Genomic DNA, 21,390 nt, shown 5'->3' on the forward strand with positions numbered 1-21,390 from the left:
AGTGTGTGATGAGGCTTTTGGGGGGGGGGGGCTGGAACAGGCCCCGCAGAAGGGGTTGGAAAGAAGACTTTCAGGGCGACCTTCTCTGGTGGTTACGTCTTTTCCTAGATAACACTGCTCACTTTCTTATTTAATAATCCCTTCTGAATCCCAGGATGCTTCGGATTACAATTTCAAATTAGCTCGGTTTATTTTAAATTTGCTTTTCAATCTAAAGATTATTATCTAGTCGAAATAGTTACCAAAGGCCAGAGGTTTTTAGGGGGTTACAAGTAGTCTTTAAATTAGAATTGCACATAAAGTGTCGTAGTTTTCTCTGGAGAGGTAGGCCATCTTGTTGATCAGATATGGGGAGTCTGCAAACCACAGAGTGATTGTTTTTAGACCAGAGGTTCTCAACCTCGAGTCTGTCTAAGCATTTTGCACTAGATACTTCTTTGTCCTGGGTGGCATCTTTTGCTTTGCAGGATGTTGGCAGGAACCTCGGTCCCTACTCAAAGCTTCCCTTCCCACAGTGTGACATGTGTAAGTGTCTCCCTCCGCTGTCAGGTGACTCCAGGTAGGGTGAGGCTTTATGTAGATGCACAAAGTCACCCCCAGTTGAGAAACACTGATTTACACCTTTGGGCAAGTTTGATTGGAATCACTGAGGATTTTTTCTTCTTGTGTGACCAAGAGAGTACATAGCTGTCTGTAGAGTTTGCACACCTAGCTCTAGTTTAAGGCAACAGGGCAGAGTAGGATTGGGTTGATTTGGGGTGGATGTTTTAAAATAATTATACTTAAAATATAAATGCATATTTACACAACACACAATACCCTAAATCACTGAACACATACTACTGTGGTGGATACCTTCCCATTTTATGGATAAATAAAGGTGTATAGAGGTTAAGAAACTTGCCTAAGGTCGTAAGTTCCTGAATGGCAGGACTGGGCATTGAGTATGTCTCTCTAGAGTCAAATCAGCTCATCTGCGTGCCCTACCCTAGACGTGGTGTTAAAATTCCTTCCCCTGCCAGCGGTCCAAGCCCATATCACTGTGGCCTCTCTGACGTGTGTTGGCATGGAAGTGCATGGCACAAGTAGGGAAGTCATGGCTGCTGGAATGTTTCATTAAGCAAGATAAGTGTTAGGGTTTCTGAGGCACAGGTAACTGTGTGTGTGTTTCTTTGCAGGGTAGTCAGGGTCTTGTGTGTCCCAGAATCGATTGTCACTGATGATCATCTTTAGCAAGGGACAGCTTCCCCCACCCCCAGGAAGTAAAAGCCTGCTGTATACGTCCTGTCAGTATCTGCAGATGAAGTCAACTCAGTTAACAATGTGTTATGTCCCAGGTAGATATACAGTGGGTCCTTTCCCCACAGACGGCTTGTGGTTAATAGACCCGGAGTGCAGGTGGTGATCTGCAGAGGTTATATGTTTCATTACAGCGGAATAGGGCGTTTTGAAGATTACCTGGCATATTTTATAAGACTCTTTAGCATGGTAATTTACGGCTTTCAAAAATCCTGAAATTGATCTTAGCACAGCCGGTTCTAGATTTTAAAAATCGCATGGTGCCCCTCATGAGCAGTGTTGGGCTCACCATCTGCCCTACTTGTGGCAACTGTGTACTCCTTAGAGCTGTGTACAGAGGCCTCTGTTTTATCTGGCCTACTTTTCTCACCTTCCCTTTTGTTTTCCCTGTGCTTTATTTTGCCAGAGGCGTGTATTCTGTGCAAGAAGAAAGAAAAAAAAAAAAAGAAAAACCCCCCCGCCATAGGGCATGGTCACACCACAGTCCCTTCTCTTCCATCTCTCCCTCCTTCGGGAGTTTGGGCATGCATTTCCTAGTGCCCAGCATGTTTTTAAACCTAGGTCTGGTACTCAAACCACACAGTTGGCCACGTGGGATCCAGCCGCCTCTACCATGCCACCAGCTGGCCATCTTATTTCTTGTTCCTCCTGAGGCCGGACCTGTGCTGTAGCCCACTGTGCGCTGAGTAACTTTACCTGTCTTGCCCCCACTCAAGGGGCTCTCCCCTCTTCCCCTTTGTTGTATATTTATGGTAACTGACACATGATGGCTGTCAGTAAGTACTTGTAGCGTAAGTGTCAGGTGAGGGGTGAAGCAGCTTTGCCAAGATACTTGCTGAATGGAAGTAACTTCTGCCCTCTTCTCCCTTGCAGCTGCCGTGGCCCACTTTGTCAGCCAGGGTGGGCTCTCGACTGTAATGTGGCTCCGGTCTGTCACACTGGGCCTGGAAGACTTACCGAGCTTTAGTTGAGTGAATGGAAACAATTGACCTTCTTATATCTCGCTACTTGTTCTTTGCCTGGCTTTCCCCCGGCTTGGTGCTCGTCAGGGAACCTGGCCTGGTGGTGTTATCTGAAGTTTATACCATGTTATAGCAAAAGATGAACCCATTCCATTGTGTTACTCAAGCATGTTCACCATTGAACCAACTGGGAGGTGAATGTCTGCAGCTTCTAGGGAGAGGGAAAGGCCATGAGGAGCTTTCTGAAAGCTCCAGCCTGCTTCCTTCTTCTTTCTGGATCCTTCGGATGCCCCTTTTGAGAACCCGCTCCCCAACAGGGAGTGGACAATCCGAACACAGTCCCCTTTAGGGGCTGCACTTGCATGCCCGGAAGAGGGCTCGTTGCAGGGCTCTGTAGATCTTCAAATACAGCTAGCAACTGAAAGAATGCTTTCTGAAAGGAGTTGTTGGTATTCTCGGCAGAAATGACTTAGGCTCTTCCATTTGTCCTTCGCAGAGTGACCAGCAGCTGGACTGTGCCTTGGACCTAATGAGGCGCCTGCCTCCACAGCAAATCGAGAAGAACCTCAGCGACCTGATCGACCTGGTAGGCGCCTTCTTCATATGGTTTCATTTGAAGCTGTGGCTCATGATCGCTTGCGTTTGTGTAGCTTTTTCCATACTGAATTCAAAACACAGGAAACCTTTCTCTCTCTAGCTAGGCCACACTGCCGGGCAATGAGATTCCTCCAGACAAAGATGAGTTTCATATGATGGTCTTTATTCCAAAACCATGTGTGTTGATAAAGCCCAAGATAGGAGTGCTAAGATCGATTACAGTCTGCCCCTCCCCCGGCTGCTGTGTCTGCAGCTTGCATCCAGCCCGGCGAGGAAGAGGCCACCCACGTCCTGCAGGCCTTGGCTGTGCCAGTCTGCCAGGTGCTGCTGTTGTCTGCTGGTGTGTGTCTCTGGCCAACACAGTGCAAACGTCGACTCAGAGATGCTTCAGTGGCTTCTTTTCTAGTTTGTAAAGGCTTAATGTAAAAATTGGCTTTTAAAGAGCTCGCCAAATCTATTTTTTAAATATTATTTTTTAAATATTTGATTCCTTTTTGAAGTCTACCCCCCTTTTTTATTTTTGAGAGGTTTTTGTCATAGGGCATGTGTGCTCACCAGAGAGACAGAAAGCGAGAAATGGCCATGCCGCAATCCCTTCTCCTCCATTCTCCCCTCAGGATCTTGGGCACGCACGCATACGCGCCTGGCGTGAGTTTAAGTCACTGGGTCCAGGACTCAAACTGTGGTCGACTACATGGGAGTCCAGCGACATAGCCATTACACTAACTGCTGGTCCCAAGTCTGCCCCCGTTTTTTTTAATACTCAGAATGATTGATCTCAAAAGGATGCCTCAGGTAGATGGGCACCATAATTTGACAATGCTCAAAATAAAAACATCTGTTGATATAAAACCATGGGGAGAATTGAAATAAAATCAGGTCCCATGAGGCTGAGTGAATTTCTCAGCTTGTGTGTGCCAGCCGTGGTCTGCCACTGGAGTCCTCTGCACGCCTCACTGTGTCCCATTTCTGCTTGGATGTGATGATCAGCTGCCATTAGCTCATCAATGTGATGTGTTTTATTGTTGTTTTTCATTGCATATACTTACCAGAGAGAGGGAGAGAGCACCGCCCAGTGGGGCATGGCCATGCCACAGTCCCTTCCCCTCAGGATGTGAGGCATGCACACACATGTCCCTAGTGTGTTTTATCAGGCTTCCAGGGTCAGACTGAACTGTAGTCAGCCATGTGAGGTCTTAACCTCTAGTTCCCTTAACCACCTGGCTGTGGAACTGGTCTGAGATGTCTTTTAAAACAGTGATTTGGGGACCAGCAGGTTGCATGGTGGTTAAGGTTCTGGACTCTCATGTGGCAGAGCATGGTTTGAGTCCCAGACCCTGCAGATTTAAAATCACGCTGGGCGTGTGTGTGTGTGTGTGTGTGTGCACGTGCGTGCACACGCCCGGTGTGTGTGTGTGTGTGCGCGTGCGTGCACACGCGCACGCGCCCAAAATTCTGAGAGGAAAAAGGATTACTGCATGGCTGCTACCCTCCCAACCAGGGATGATTTCTCACTTTCCCTCCCTCTGTTGAGTGCTCACACTGTATGACAAAAACCTAATAATAAAAAGAAATAGTCATTTGGAACGTCTTTCTTATGCTATGGTGATTTATTTAATTCCAATGTATGAATTCAGAACCATTTTAGTAAGAAGGAAATAAGACTTCAGGAGACTCCTGTGGTTCACAAATAACTCTCTTCTCTGCGGCCTGGGAGGTCCAGAGTGCAGCTCTCAGTATATTTATAGGGTCACAGGCTCCCAGCTGAGAGGCAGGTGTGTGAGACAGGACTGAGCCTGTCACAACAGAAGGAGCTGTGAACTTGCTGTATTTTACCATGTAGAAATTCAGGAAGTAAGAAGGAGGTTTCTCGAGGTCAGTGGTCCTGCTGAGAGAACCAGCTGCAGGTGCTCGTGATGGGAATGAAGAGGAGTAGTTGTGAAAAAGTGATGAGTCCTGGTCAAGTAGACATTTCAGATGAGTGCTAAACAAGAGAAGGTTGAGTTGTGTGCAAGTGAACCCAAGGTAAAGAATCCTAAGCCAAGAGTCAGTGAGGACATACGTCAGTGAAATGGGCTTGAGTAAGGAGAGGGCCTGCAAGGGGTCTTGGGTACACACCCCATCTGAGGCAGCTACCCCTTGGTTCCAGGCACTTGTTGCTCTGTTGGGAGTATGATCCTTTGTTGCTCACTTCCATATTTTCCTGGAGGAGCCATAAATTTAGATTACATGAAATATCCTCACTTAATTTTCTTAAAGAATGATTTCTTTGGTTTTCTTCATTATCTTTTTAAATTTGCTATAGGAGACGTACACTCACCAGAGAGAGACAAAGACAGAGTTGAGGGGGGAGTGATAAAACAAGATGCCAGGTCCAGGACTCAAACCACAGTTGGCCATGTCAGAGTCCAGTGCTCCAACCACCGCACCACCTACTGGCCCCAAATTTCCTCATTTTAAACATCAGCCTAAACATTGGATTGGTTGGGTCTGATTTTGTGTAGACTCTGGGCCCAAGTGTGTGAAATGTGAAGTGGGGCAATGTGGACTAAAGGAGTTGGAGGAGATGGTCTTTGTTGAAGGATAGTCTCTGTCAGAAGGAGGACTTGAACCCAGCATGGTACATACCCAGTTGTCTCCCTCACCCCTGTGGGACGTCTTGTGCAGGGCATTGTCTAAACAGTTTCTGCGCATGACCTTATTAACAATTCTCAGATGTCCGAGAAGGTAGCTCTACAAACCACCGTCCAGAAAGGACCATAATGTATGTCTTTGTGTTTCTCTTGGTCAGAAATCTGTGATTGTTCTCCTGTGGGAGAGGTGGGCAAAAGTGAAAGTGTGATCAGATTTCTAATTTGGTCAGGTATAGGGGCTTCTTTTTCTTTTTTTTTTTTTTTAAACTCAGCGTGAAAGTATGCTTGGCCGACTTTAAATTTAGAGTGCCAATTTAGTTGTTACTGTATTTTAGAAATGAACCAAACATAAAAGTTTTAAGAAACGATGAGTAAGTTTTTCTCAGTGACTCTCCTTGGTGTTTAACGGGCTATTTTGTTCTTATGGCAACTGAAGGGTTTTACTACAGCTGTGGGTTTTCTCTGCAGTTTCCTGGTCACCCTTTATTTCAGAGATGTGCATGTAGCTGCATGTAGCTGCCCGGAGGGAAGCCTGGTCAGATTGCAGCCCTGGTGGCCTCGGAAGGAGAGTATCTGGAGTTTCTCCCTCACGGAGCCCATTTCTGCTTGTGAGCAACAGCCCTGAGACTTAGATGCAGGCTGGTCCCTGACGAGGTGGGAGTACTGGAAGCCGTGGACAGCCGTCGGAGTGTGCTATTTTTTGTTTCTAACTCAATCCTTAGAAGTGTGTAGTAGAGAGAGGGAGCAGACCGAGGTGCCAGTGGATGCCATGTTCCTCACCCACTGTGCGCTCAGGCTGCTTATTACTGTTTCGTGTAATTTTCATAACAGCCCTTTAAGGTGTATATGACCACTTCACCATTTTTAGGTGGTTTAGACTGAGGAAGAAGCCAGCTTGGTGTTTTGGCTAAGCAGCATCAGGAATCCCGATTTCTCCTTCAATAAGTCCTGCTTATTGGGTGCCTTCGGGTCAAATCACTTATACTCACAGCAGTGGATTAAATATGGCATGTCTTTATGGGGTGTCCGTTTGATCTGCTTGGAGAGAGCATGCAACTAATTTATTCATTAGAAATGTGGCACATAGGTATGTTACGGAGAATAATTTTAACTTCACGTAATTTGTAGACAAACTAGAGACATCAAAGAAATGTCCTTCTTAGAGCCAGGCCATTTAGGGTGAGCAGTTTACTTTTTCTGTTGTGTCAGGAAGTGTCTTAAAAGGTGCGGACCTCCTCATACCATTGCTGTGTAGAGGCCAGCCATGGGCCCCATTGTGAGGCTGAAAAAGGGCATTATAAATGATACCCACCCTAAAAAATGGACAGTGTTCTCATAAAAAATTTTTTGAAAGATTTTTACTATAAGAGCACATGTACTCTCCAGAGAGACAGAAAGCAAGAAATCATCCCCCAGGGGGATGGCCATGCCAGAGTCCCTTCTCCATTCTTTCAGAATTTTGGGCATGAACGCACACACACCCAGCATGAGTTTCAGGCCACTGGGGTCCAGGACTTGAACTGCAGGTAACCATGTGGGAGTCTAGCACCTTAACTACTATGCTGCCTGCTGCCTCCATTCTCATTAATTTTTAAAATTGAAGTCTGATGAATGTAGATTGTAAAGTGTGCCTCAATAAAACCATGCTGACGTGCTTTGGTCTGGCTTCAGGGCCCTCACTGCTTTGGTACGTGTGTGTACCAGGGGCATTGGGCTGGCTTTGTGCTGCATCGTGTGACCACCCCTAGAAGTTTCTCCTTTGAATGTTTTTATCATTGCCTTTTTCTTCTGTTTTCCCTGGGAATGACAGTTTTTCTTTTTCCTTTTTAAACTGGATTTGCAAGTTCTCTTTTGCTATAAGATTTGCTCTGGCTCTCAAGTAGTTTCTTCCCAATGCTGTAATTTCAGAAAATTCACACCATTATTTGCTCTTAGAGAAAACCACCCGGGCCTTTGTCTCCTGTAATCAGTCCGAGGCCTTTAAGCAGCTAAGCTAATGCGCTGCCGGTGCAGATGGTAGTCATTCTTCCCTGCTCACCTGGCTGAAGGAATGAAGGGGAGGTTGTTTTCAAGAAAAGTCTCCACCTTTAAGACTGACAAGAATGTTAGGATTTGCCAGCATTCCCCGTGAAGGGAATGGCCTCACTTAGATGTCAGAGCCAGGGAACTGTAGGGGAATTTACCCGATCCACCAGTGGTCCGATCACATAGCATGAAGAGAAAGGCGGTGTGTGCTTGGCAGCCTGGCCAAGGCAGCCCAATTCATCATGCCAGATCAGCTTTCTTTTTTCTTTTTTCCTTTCCAGCCTCAGAGCTTTTGCTGCCCTAGGATTATGATGCATGCTTTGATTGGTGGGAAGTGACCTTCGTTTGCAGATGGCCAGAGTATCATTTTATTACATATTAATCCTATTGTGCTAGAGTGCAGCCAGCTGAAACCCGTTGTTAAGCTGTTTCAGAAATACCCATGCATCCATGTGGGCCAAGAATCGTATGATGAGAAGAAGCTCCCTTGGCTCCCTAAACTTTGACCTTCTATGGCTTTTCTCTGCACACTGGCAGCAAGAGTCAGAACTTCTCGGCTGGGGTGTATTTTGAGCCCTTAGCTGAGGAAGGAGTTTGTTTCTGCAAATTGGCACCCAGCAGACCATCCATCCTTTGCCTTTTTAAGAGCAGACCAAAAATAGCCCTGAATCTGTTTAACCCAGCAAGAAAGTCTCTGCTTGCAAACGTTGGCCACTTTGTGTTTCAGTTCCTTCTCTTCCTTCTTTCCTGTAGTCACCAGAGGCCCCTTTCTTGGGTGTCCCCAGACTTTACTCAAGCAAGGGGAGAACATCAGAGCTGGGAAAGCCGCCCAACCACCCTGTGGAGGGAGGTGGAAGAGACGTCCTGATGCTCTACCGGGGAGCTGATAACTTGATCGTTTTTCATTTTAGCATATTCTTCTTTTAGCAGCCAGGATGGCCTTCCAGAAATAGAAAAGGCCATCTGGGCACAGGGCTTTGCACTGCCAGCCTCAGCAATACCTGTACTCTGAACAGCTCACGGAAATTGTCCTCCAGACACCAGGATGTCGACAGGGAGTGGGAGAAGGCTGAGTGCTCACGATGCACTTAGACCCGGCATCGGCCTCAGCTAGCAGCGGCAGAGACCTGACACTTTAGTTTCCAAGAATCTGCTCTTGTGAAGCAGCCGTGGAACTTGTTTAGCATGCATTTGTGATTGATTGCTGAATTAAGGCTAATTGATTAGCAGAATATCTGATGTCTGCAAAGCCACGTTACTCAGTTTTTTGTTTCAGTTAAACCAGTGAAATCTGGAAAATACTTTCCCAGTGACAGTTGTGTGGAACAAAGCTGAAAGTTCAGTCCTATCCCAGATGATAACGGCATGCTGGGCCTCGGGACCCAGGACACTGCCCTGCCTCTGGGGATCTTGAAGGCCAGACACGGTATGCTTTATCACTGTTGCAGAGTGAGCACGCTGGTGTTTTCTTCTTGCCTCATTTCCTCTTTATCCTTGCCGTTTGAAACAACCTCAGATCAGCATTTCTCCTCCTTCAAACATATTTGAAATGTCCTCTCCTTTCGAGACCAGCAAGTGGTGTGGTGGTTGAAGTGCTGGACTCCCACATGGCTGACATCAGTTTGAGTCCCAGACCTGGTAGCTTGTTTTCTCACTTTCCCTCTCTGTTTCTCTCCAGTCAAATTGAAAATAATAACAGTAGGGACCAGCAGTTGGCGTAATAGCTATGTCGCTGGACTCCCACGTAGTCGACTGCGGTTTGAGTCCTGGACCCAGTGGCTTAAACTCACTGGGCGTGTGTGCGTTCGTGCCCAATATCCCAAGAGAAGAATGGAGGAAAAGGGATTGTGGCATGGCCATCCCCCCTGGGAGGTGATTTCTCGCTTTCTGTCTCTCTGTTTCTGGGGAGCGCATGTGCCCTATAGCAAAAAACTCTAAAAAAAAAATAATAATAATAACAGTAAACTGGGCTTAAAACTCACTTTGGGCATGTGTGCATGCCCAAAATCTCAAGAGGAGAATGGAGAGGGGATTGTGGCAAAGCCATCCCCCTTTGCAAAACCAGCTTAGCCCACTGGTTGGAGAGACCCAGCTAAGTTTTGTGATGAGGCCTCCCTGTAGAATTTAGTCTCCCTGGGGCGAGATTTCTCGCTTTCTGTCTCTCTCTATCCTCTGGCGAGCACACATTCCCTATAGCAAAAATCTCTCTTGAAAATATAATAGTAAATAGAATTAAATAAAATAATTCTTTTTTAGAAAGTCCTCTCCTTTCTAAAGGTGTCTCAGCTTAAGCAGGAGAAAAGTTCGTCAATATTTATTGATCATTTCCTCTGAGTCAGACACTGCGTTTAGCACTAGGGAAAAGTACACCCTATATTCCACATTCCACAGGTAAAAATGTGTAGGCCTTCAGCGAAATGATCCCTGGTAAGAACGACCTTAGTTACATTCTTTGGGCTCATTGCTCGTTCCGTAGTTCGTAAGCTCTGAGGATAAGTATCCAGATCTGCAGCCAGGTTATCCTTTCTGCAGGTGTTTATCTAACATCTATGTGCCAGACGCTGTTCTAGGTACCAAGGTTAAAAGCAGTGGACAGATGAAAGGCCTTGCTCTATGGAGCTGACTTTTAGTGGAGAATTTCTTTCTAGAAGGAAGACTCAGCCAGGCTCAGCTTGGCATAGTAAGTATCTGTTAAACAGGATGAATAGCAGGTATGATTTCTGGGAGTGTTTAGAGTACAGGTATTGCTAAGCCTGGCAGTGCAAAGCCCTGTGCCTAGCTGGCCCTGCATTTACTGACATGTAAAGGTGTTAAAGATCCTCCAGTGGTCATGCGCAATGGTTGGTAACTTTTTGCACCCCAACTTGTTGCTGACTTCCTCCCCTTTTTTTAAGTTATTTTATTTTTTAATTTGCTATAGGGCATGTATGAGAGAGAGAGAGAGTGAGAAAGCAAGTCACCAGGTCCAAGACTCAAACTGCAGTCGGCCAGTTGGGAGTCCAGTGCCTTAACCACCATGCCACCTGCTGGCCCCCTGCTGACTGCCTTTCAACTGGCCTCTTGGTGACATGTGCCTTAGTACGTCTCAGATTCTCTAACTGTTCCTGAATATAAAGGAGAGCAGGTGTATATCTTTGGAGTTTGAGACAAATCCAAAAGTGCCTGCCTGGAGGAGAGAATTTTGTTTTACCTTTTTAAAAATGTCATATTGCAATTCATAGCAGGCCCACATGCAAGACATCTTAATGTAAAAGTAGTTCTTTCTCCACAAAGCCTGAGTCAAGTTGATGGTCTGGGAAGGTGGACCCTCTCTGTCTCCCTGGGGCTTTGCCAAACCAGCGTAGCACATTGGTGCTCCCTGTAGAACTCAGTCTCCCTTGCTGCCTGAGACCCAGGACCCAGCCGTGGGTGCCTGGGAAAGTTCACTGTGGGCTCATGTCCCAGGGGCAAGGGGCCCTGGCTTCTGCCTCCCATCCATCTAGAGTCTGCAGGAGGTTTTCTCTGCTAGGCAGGACATTGTCTCGAGCGGGAGCAGAGGAGTGGACGAGTGGCTGGTAATAAGCAGCACCCTGCCCAGTCTCTCTTGTGTGCTTTCTGAGCTTTCCTGCAGGCGACACTGCTGCAGTTCCTGTTTTACAAGGCGGAAAAAGCATTCCAGCTGGAGGCCTCCAGCACTAATTTAATGAACTCCATTCCTTGGAAAGTTGTGGTGAGCATTTTCATGCAAGCGCCTTGTTCTTTGAGCAGACTGCAGCTGCTGGGAAGAGTAAGAAAGTGACCCTGGACTTCAGGTGCTGAACTGGCCTCTGCCACCTGCCCAGGACTGCCTCTTGGGATGGTGGCCTCTCATGACCCCGGGCTGTGGTCCAGGCAAGGACCATGCCATCTAATGGTGCAGCCTGGTTTGGCAGGTGGGTGGTAGCTGGGCATCCCTTCTAAACCAGGAAGAAATGGCAAGATTGACTTTGGAAGAGGAGATGGGGCTTGCTGGGTGCCCTCACCTGACCTGCTCCCACGTAGATGATGGGAAGTGATTTGAAATCCTGATGAGTTCCTTATATGTGGAGTGGTAGTCCCTCCTTGGACAGTTAGGGGTGAGATGACTGCCCTGCATAAAAGCAGTCCATACAGTGGAGGCCACATGGGCAGGGGGAGAAGAGAACAGGGGCATTGGCTTTCTCGTGTGTGTGAGAGAGATCGATCGATCGATCCCTGGGGACCAAGGACTGTCTCCAGGAGTCCATAAAGAGGTCCACCAGCCTGGACAGGAACAGTAGCATTCCCATCATAGCTAGGGGCCTGGAAGACTCCAAAGCCCAGTATTTTGAAGGTTTTGTCTCTCTCATCCCCTTTAATGCAACCACCCTTTGCGCTTTTGTTATTTATCAGATTTTACAAAGTTCAAAATAGAAATTATTTTGTTTTGTCTCAGATTTAGAATTTGACTTTCTCTTCATTCACCAAAAACCTTTTTCAGTGAATGGTGCGGAAAAACGAGTAACTTTTATGGAGATCCATCAGTTGTCAGAATTACACATTTAGTCCGTGACCTTCTGTAGTCTTCACAGATGGTAGAGTAAGTGGGAGGCCCCGTTTATAGATGAGGAAGTAAGAATGGAGACATAGAGGGACTTCCCCAGAGTCCCATACGAGGCGTGTGATGGGGGGTGGGAGGGGTCAGACCCAGCTATTGATTTCAACTCTTCTCCACTGAGTTACTGTCTCTGAAATGAGAACGCTAGTCTGCCATCCCGTACATCTCCTGGTCATTTTAAACCATCTTTTAAAGTGAAAATATGAAGGAAATTTGTGGTGAAGGCAGGAGATTAGTCGTCACAGAACTTGGAAAGACTTCAGGAAAAAGGACGTTTTGAAACTTCTCTTCCTTTCTGCAGCAGTTAGATAGCATGGGCATCTCCGCCCCATCAAGCTGGCCAGGCTGCTGGGAGCAGTGCCACAGCTGCAGCCTCCTGCTCCAGCACCCCTGCCTCTGCCCTGCTCCAAGACATCCCCATCGCCCATACACACTCGTGCGTTTGTGCATCTAGGGGAAGGGTACATTTTTAAAAAGCATTCTGGGAGCTAGTTCAGCAGTGAAATACTATGCTCTGCAAAGGCCGACCACAAAGGAAGGTTCCAGATTTACGTGCAGAGACCTCCCTGAGAATGCCAGATGCATTTGCCTAAGATCAAGGCCAGCTGAAGCTGGGGCTGGGTCATGGCCTTAGGACCCCTTTGGGGGTGCTGGCTCTCTCTTTCTGTCTCTTGTGGAAGAAAGAAACTTTAAAAAAAAAAAGAAAAAAAAAAAAAAGCAGGCTGCCCCAATATGAGTAGTAGAGTGTCACTGTTCTTTCAGTTGATAAAACTAAAACATTTTTAGAAATGCTTTCTCACTTTTCCCCTCTTTCTTACACTGTTAAAAATGAATCTTTTTTAAAAAAAGGATTGTTTTGGGACCAGCAGTTAGCGTAATGGCTATGTCACTGGACTCCCATGAGTTGACCATGGTTCATGTCCCAGACCCGGTGGCTTAAACTCATGCCAGGCACATGTGCGTGTGTGCCCAAGATCCCGAGAGGAAAATGGAGGAGAAGGGATTGTGGTGTGGCCACCCCCCCTTGGGGGGTGATTTCTCGCTTTCTGTCTGTCTCTGTTTATCTGGCGCGGGCACACACGCCCTATAGCAAAAACCCCCCCAAAAAAAAAAAAAAAGAATTGTTTTATTTAATTATTTATTTTTAATTTCACCAGAGAGGAACAAAGAGAGAGAGGGGGAGAGAAAGCTGCTAGGTCTGAGACTCAAACTGTGGTCGGCCATGAAGGAGCCCAGCACCCTTTACCACCATGCCACCTGCTGTTCCCAATAAAATAATTCTTTTTTTGTTTTTTTGGTTTTTTTTTTTGAATGTAGGGTCAAAAGGTGTCTTGGAGGTCAAGGCACAGGACTCCTGCATGGCCAGTCATGGTTTGAGTCCTCGACCTAGCAACTTGAAATTCACACTGGGCATTTGTGCATGTGTGCCCAAAATCCCAGGAGCAGAATGGAGGAGGAGAAGGGATTATGGCATGGCCATTACCCCGAAGGGTGATTTTTCACTTTCTCCTTCTTCCCTGTCCACCCCGCAGCACATGTGCCCCATGGCAAAAAAAAAAAAAAAATTAGAAGTGCGCTGCCAGAACTCATGGGATGGTTCAGTAGGTGACTGCCTTTAAACTAGATGCACCAACATCGTAACATAAACCAGTTAGAATATATAGATGCCGGGGATGGTTGCGGCGGGTGTGGGGCACAGTCTTGTTTGCAACAACAGAAGGACACAGCACCCAGGAAGAAGCTTCTAGGAGGCAAGCAGGTCGTGTTGTAAGACAGCAGCAGAGCTCTGGACTGGATGGTGGAAGGGCAAGGGCTCAGTTCGGAAACACAGCCAGTAGTGGAAGAACTGGGGATGACTGCAGGTGGTATCCATGTTTGTGTTGATTCCACTAATGGTTTTAAAGGAAAACAGTATTGCCCACCTTTTAGTCATATTCCTTTAAAAAAAAAGTTTATTCACGATAGAGAATGAGCTTCCATGACAGAGTAAAACATGCACCTTGACCTCATGCCACGATCCCCTCCTCCTACACTCCAGCTTGTCAGGATCTTGGGCACGTTTGCACACTGCGTTTTTCAGGTCGACCAACTGGGAATCTGAACCTGCAGTTGGCCATGTGGCTTCTGGCACCCTACTGACTGCGGGACAGGCTGGACCACATAGTCATTGCCAGTGGACCAGAGTTAACTCTTACACAAACATGAAAGAACCAGACACAAACAACAGCGATTACTGATGCTGAGCTGGGGGAGGCCTTTATAAGACATAAAGCTACTGCCAAAATGATAGCTTCGGCCACATGCAAATTCACTTAAATATTTACACAAAATAAAAGAGCACACTCTTTTTTTTTTTTTTTAAGAAATTTTCTTATAATTATTTGATTTTTTTTGTCATTATTTTATTTATTTATTTTTTTAATTTGACCAGAGACAGACAGAGAGAAAGAAAGAGAAGGGGAAAGGGGAAAGTGAGAAAGCAAGCTGCCAGGTCTGGGACTTGAACTGTGGTCACCCATGTGGGAGTCTAGTACCTTAACCACCACATTACCTACTGTCCCTAAGAAAGCACTCACTCTCTTTGTGTATTTTTTTTTATTTTACTTTATTTATTTATTAGAGATTTTTGGTATAGGGCATGTGTGCTTGCTAGAGAGACAGAAAGCGAGAAATCACCTCCCAGAGGGGACAGCCATGCCACAGTCCCTTCTCTTTCATTCTTCTCTCGGGATTTTGAGCACGCACGCACACGTGCCCAGCATGAATTTTTTTAAGCCACCCGGTCTGGGACTTGAACTGTTGTTGACTACATGGAAGTCCAATGGCACAATCAGTACACCATCCTCTGGTCCCAACAGCATACTCTTAAGAAAAATGTTTGCACCTTTTGGCAAGGAGCTTACTTTTGTAAATCATTAGAACACTTCTGAAGTGGTTACTGTGTCTGTCCCTCTGGGACAGGGCAGGAGGAAGGGCCTTTAGCAGTGTGCCCGGAGTCAGCAGGTGGCGCTGGTGGAGTCCAGCTTTGTCCTCAGCGGCAGTCAGAGAAAAGCAGGGTGAAGAAGAGAAGATGGCTGGAGAATGCTCCTTCATGGACAACCCTCTTCCTCTCAGTGGATGCCTGATTCTAACGAGATATGGCATCTTACTTTGGCATTGAGTCTCGGAAGGGATAGGAATAGTGATACATTTTCTTACCTCCAGGAGCTTCACCATCTATATTGGCATAGCAAAGGCTCTACCAAGTCCTGCTCTTTAAGAAAACAAAGCCCTGGGGCCAGCAGGTGGCATGGTGGTTGAAGGCACTGGACTCCCATATGGCTGACTGTGGTTCAAGTCCAGGACCTGGTGGCTTGCTTTCTCACTTTCTCTCTCTCGTTCTCTGTCTCTCTCTCATCAAACTGGAAAATAATAACAATAAATAAAGTTAAATAAAATAATTTTAAAGAAAAAGAAAACAAAGCCCTGCTTCCCTTTACTCACTTTCATGGAAGCACTTATGGGAACATTGGTTTCCTGGAGAGGTTCATAGGTTAGACATCAGATTCCCTGGATTCCAGACCCTTTGTGACAGTAAGCCTATGTGTGACGCTAGCCAAGTTTTTAATTTTCATAACTCTTTGGTAGAATGGGATGGAAAGGACCATAGGTTTCCTTGTTTTTTTTTGTTTGTTTTTGTTTTTTTTAATATAGAACTTGAGAAAACGCGTTCCCTCAATGGGAGGGAAGTAGGTAGGCAGAAAGCAGGCGTGTGTCTGGCAGGACTGTCAGCACATCTTACTGGAAGTTAGGAGCTAGGTTGTAGCTTTGGGTCTGCCACTAACGTGCTTTGGGAATAGCTGATCTCCCCGGTCTCACGCTCTTCGTCTGTACAGTGAGCATCTGATAGTCTCAGTATCAGAATCTGGGTTCTGCTGCCTAGAACTGAAAGACCACCACCACAGATACCCGTCTTCCATTGATGTCACTCTTCAGGATCCTCTCTTGCTGGAAGAGAAGTCTGTTTCTTAGACTTCCTCCATGCGGTGAGAGTAGAGCGTGCAAAGCCAGCAGGGGCCTCCTGCAGTGTCCCCTCTCAGGTCCGGCTCCAGGCCGGGCAGCAAACTAGCAGAAAGAGACTGGCAGGGACTTCCATCTTGGCTGGACTCTTCCAACTCTGAGACCATGGGCAGGTCACTTCGCCTTCCAGAATTTCCTCCCATCTGCGAGAGGGGTAGTAAGACTGAGTTCCTAGGACAGTTCCTGGAGATCTCCAGGAAATGCCAACTTGGAATGCACAAAAAGTGCTTATAGCATGGCAGACAGGCCTTCAGGGTGCTAGGCGATGCTTTCATTACTTTCCTTGGTTCCAAAGGCCTCGACTCGCCTTTGGGTTCTGCCCACCTAGAGGCTGTGCCCTGAGGCTCTGAGCAGCCTTCCAGGCCAGGTTTCCACAGGCGAGCACAGTCCCAGCCTTGGCAACGTTCTAACCCAGTGCGTTCCTGCAAGGACTCAGTTTCTCTAACCTGAGGGGTGGGTTTAGAAGGCCCTCCACTAAGCCCTTGACCCCAAAGAGAGCCAAGGTTGTGAGCAGGTCAGCGTCGAGCTGCGGTCACTGATTTTCCTTCTGTGAGATAAGAGGCTCCCCATGCTTCAGGGTCCACCCTGGCGGAGTGGGCTTCCGGGTGGCCTAGGCCTCCTTACTTCTATTCCTTGTTGCTGGGCAGGCATTTTTCTCCCCGCATCAAGTTCCTAAACACCAATCTGTCCCTGTCATTACTCTGAAATGCTCTAGGGGCCCTGAGCGAAAAGCTGGACAAGGCTAGTGGCCAGGTATTCTCCAGGTAGCAGGGAGTTGGATCAACCCCAGTGGTTGGTGTTCTCCAGGTAGCAGGGAATCATGTTGACCCCAGTGGTTGGTGTTCTCCAGGTAGCAGGGAGTCGGGTCAACCCCAGTGGCTAGGTGTTCTCCAGGTAGCAGGGAGTCGGGTTGACCCCAGTGGTTAGTGTTCTCCATGTAGCAGGGAGTCACATTGACCCCAGTGGTCGATGTTCTCCAGGTAGCAGGGAGTTGGGTTGACCCCAGTGGTCGGTGTTCTCCAGGTAGCAGGGAGTCGGGTCGACCCCAGTGGCTAGGTGTTCTCCAGATAGCAGGGAGTCGAGTCGACCTCAGTGGTCGATGTTCTCCAGGTAGCAGGGAGTCGGGTCAACCTCAGCGTCGAAGCCTCACAGGTCATCTCACCCTTCACCCTTACATCAACGTGCGGCAAGCCCAGGCTGCCTGTGAGAGCGGATCTTCAGGGTCCCTTCTGTGGGCCACTGGTCTCCAAGCCCTCACTTCTGGGCAGTTTGCCCTCCTGCCTTATCGAGGCTGCGGCTCCCATGCCCTTCTGCTTCCTGTGAATCTCTTCCTGCCCCCCAGTCTTCCCCTTACGCACATTGCCAGTATGACCCCAGCCTGAGAACCTTCTGGGCTACTTCTGAGGGTCTTCATAATCCCCAATAGTGGTTCTCTGTTTAAGCTTTATTCCCCTTTCTGGGTCCCTCCTGAGTTTGTTTCCGATGAAGTGAGGCTCTTTCAGCCTCACGGCTGTTAACTACCTGCCAACGTGGAAATGCCCACGAGGCTCCACTAACTGAGGAGGGACTCAGGTCTAAAAGCCGAGTGCGAATTTGCTGTGCGTAGTTTCTTGGAAACAGTAGTTATTTAATGGTCCTTCCTCACTCCTGTAACAGGCCAAAGAGTCTTGTTCTGGTACACTGGGAAATCCGGGTTCTACACATTGCTCAGGTGTTTCTCGGCTATTAGTCTGAGACCGGAGACCAGAGATGCCTGCTTCGATCCATTGGGGTGGATGTTTGGGTGTCTTAAAATTGAAAGGTTCAACCTAAACTCAGCTCTCTCTTTCTTTTCTTTTCTTTCTTTTTAGTAGGTTTTTGCCATAGGGCATATGCACTCGCCAGAGAGAGGGACAGAGACAGACAGTGAGAGGGGAAGTGAGAAATCATCCCCCAGGGGGAATGGCCACACCACAAACCCTTCTCCTCCCAGGATCTTGGGCACACACACGTACCCATAGTGATTTGCAAGCTGTCAGATCCAAGACTCAAACCACGGTCAGCCGTGTGGGAGCCCAGTGACACAACCACGCCATCTGCTGGCCCCCTCACTTTCACCGTGTCTTAGCTATGTGACCTACAAAGCCACGGGTTCCTCATCTGTGAAGTGGGTATGATGACACCTGCTGTGAGAATTAGTGTGGAAGTAAAGCTTCTAGCTTACTACTGGCTTGTAGAAGCTGTCTGTCTCTCCTGAGGTCACGTGAAACTTGGCACAAGATACCTTGCTGGTCTCCTGTGTTTTGTTTTATTGCCAGAGGGTTTGTGTGCTCTCCAGAGACAGGGAGGGAGGAGGAGAAAGCCCCCCGAATGAAGCATGGTCATGCCGCACTTCCTTCTCCATTGCTTCCAGGATTTGGGTCACACACAGGCACCGGGGGGTTTTCTCAAGCCACTGGAGCTGGGGTTTGTGGCATTCGGCTCCCTTAACCACTCGGCCACAGGGCTGGTCCCCTGGTTTTTAATAGATAACTATTGTATGTCACATACTGTTCTAGACCGTCTATGTGTTTCTCTTATGTAAACACACAAGGTTGGTCTTCTGCCCCCATCTGACAGATGAGGGCACTGAGAGCAGCTTCCCGAGTTGGTCAGCTAGTGAGTGAGTCAGGAACAGACCGGGCTTGTCTGACTGCAGAGCCCGCCCCTCTGCCGCCATGCTGTGCACACGGCTGCTCTCGGAATAGCTGCCCCCGTCCCTGAAGGTCACCAAGGGACAGCCGACTCTGATGCAGGTACCTTGAAAATTATTAGTACCAGCGAGTTCTTCAGTCGCCATAAAGTGTAACTTGCCCCTCCCCATGTGGAAAGGGTATCCTGTTCTGGCCGTCTGCGGTTAAAGGTGAAAGGCCGACAGAGACGGTGAAGAACCTGCGGCCCCGCGTGCCTGCCACCACCACCAAGCCACTGCCCCGTCCCTGGGGCAGCGGGGCTTTGCATTGCTTACATAAGGGAGTCCCAGAGCTTCAGAAGGGCTGCATAAAGAATCGTTCCGCCCTCCTCCTCTTTTGGGTCATTGGCTCTCACCAGGCCGGACACTTTTTATTCACTAATCAGGCGGTTTGCGGTTGCCCCTTTGCCACATCTGTTGCTGCCTTCCTGAGGCTGTCGAGCTCCCAATTAAGGTTCATTAGAGACCCTGTCAGTCACAGCACCCACAGCCTGCCGCTGGGAGGCCCCATCAGGGCTCGGCAGTGTGTGCCTTGGCAGGGGCCGCCCTGCCCCGTGCTCTCGTCCCTGCCCATCTCCCCCCACTGCCCGAAACGAGTCTGCAGACGATTGTGGACCCCGTTCCGCATGCCTGTGTGCAGAAGAGCTGTGGGTCGCACATGTGAAACGCCAGACTGCAGGTCCTCGCGGGCCCATTACCTCTCATGTAATTGAAACCTTCACGCTAAGAGCAGAATTGATGTTACAGATGGTGGTAGGAGTTTTGTCAGATGGAGGCTTTGGAATGAGGATCTGACAGCAGGCCACTCAGAGAGATTCGGAGCCAAACACAGACGAGATTTAATTATCGTTAATCTCCCTCTCCCTCTTTTTGGAATGTACTGGGACACTTAATTACCACTGACTGGAAGCTGAAATAACACTCCTAGTTCAGAGCAGAACCCTTTAGGAGATTCGCCCCAGGCTGGAAATAATTATCCTTCATGTAAGTGGGTTTTCCCTCTTTGCTGGTGTGCTGAATCTAAATTGGGAGAAGTGGCCTGCCTCAAGCTTCTCACAGTGGCCCCAGCCTGTGCTGCACCCTTGTCCTGTCTAATTGGCCTTCCTACATCCAGACCTCGAGTGTTAGGGACGGCCATGGCTCCACGTTGTGCTGCTCGGCAGAGGTGCTTGGAGGCACTTCCTGTTGGGTGTGCACCGTGGCTGTGTCCATTGGTCCCTGTGGGACGCGGCAGCACTCATCTGTAGCCCTACCACTAGTAGTGCCCGGGCACACACTGACCCGGAGTGAACGCTGGCCGTGCACCAGAAGGCCCACCGCTGCAAGCTGGGAGAGGACTCCACACTGGGCTTTCTGAGTTGTGTAGTCTGAGGCAGGTCAGAGGGGACAGGTGCTTGTGGAGCTGAGCTTGACTCGGGAGGATGATCCCTGCCCCACATAGCTCGCAGCTGATGGTCTCGGTGGTGGCAGTACATGGAGAGGCAGGAAATCGCCCCAAGTCTCTGTGTTCACGGGAGTCATGAGTCAGCTGGGTCCAGGTGCACCCTGAATGTCTTGGTGACGCTGAGTAAGCTGCTTAGGCTCTGACCTCAGTTTCCTCATCTGTGCAATGGAGAGAATTATGGACTTAGCTCATTCTCAAAGAGGGCAGCTGTGAGCGTTGAAGGAAGTTGTGGAGGGAAAGTGCCTCACAAGTCACCGAGCACCAGTCAGGGCTGACGGCTGTGAGGAGGAGAAAACAGGTGACAGGGACCTCAGTTCATGGGCTTTCATGAACACGAAGTGAACGGAGACACCAGCGGCAGGAGTGACTTGAATCTGTCACTTTTCCCATTGCCATTTGGCTCTCCTTTCAAGGAGGGATCTGCGTCCCCTGTCAGGAGTGGCCTTACGTTCCCTGTTTGGCTGGGTTGGTGTGTGTCACACTTCTTGATCGGACTCTAAGAGGCTGTGCCTTCTTGTAGCCAGGAGTAGGGCGGCGAGACGTGCTCCAGTGTTGCGATGAGAAGTGGACTATCGTGCCTCCACCTCTCGTAGTTCTTGCATCCTGACAGCGTGCACACTACGCAGGGCATGCGGTGGGGAAGAGCTGCAGCTGGGAGCCCAGGCGAGAGGCCAGCCCGGGGGCATTGGTCCAGCTCTGAATGTCAGAGGCCGGTGGAGACACGGTTCTGCATGCCCAGGAGGTCACTCCGAAGAGTGCTGCCCATCCTGTCCAGCCTCTCAGGTGCGCATTCGTACAGATCCTCACTGTAGGGGCCGAGTGGTGTAGTGATGAAACGTGACCCACCATGAGGATGACCCATGTGGGAACGTTCTGGGCTTATACCCAGGGCCCTCCCTGAATACGTGGGAATGTGATCCTGACTGGCCGAGGCTGGGGTGGGCATCAGGACCCCATGGGGGGGTGCTCTCTCTTTCTCATGGAAGAAATAAATACATAAGCTTTAAATAGAGTAGTTAAATGTCCGTTTATGGCTACAAACCCACCCTCGATGGTTGGCGATTATC

At 48.5% G+C, this 21,390-nt stretch overlaps 1 protein-coding gene across 1 annotated transcript in view; it reads left to right on the plus strand.

The window, feature by feature from the left end:
• The window catches only part of CAPZB (capping actin protein of muscle Z-line subunit beta), a 171,154-nt gene that overhangs the window by 76,047 nt on the left and 73,717 nt on the right, over positions 1-21,390 (plus strand). Inside the window, 1 exon segment of the mRNA XM_014586543.1 lies at positions 2,758-2,847. Within this exon segment, the coding sequence (XP_014442029.1) occupies positions 2,758-2,847 (90 nt within the window).

Source organism: Tupaia chinensis, unplaced genomic scaffold, assembly GCF_000334495.1.
Source record: "Tupaia chinensis unplaced genomic scaffold, TupChi_1.0 Scaffold000146_1, whole genome shotgun sequence".
Taxonomy (NCBI): Eukaryota; Metazoa; Chordata; class Mammalia; order Scandentia; family Tupaiidae; genus Tupaia; species Tupaia belangeri.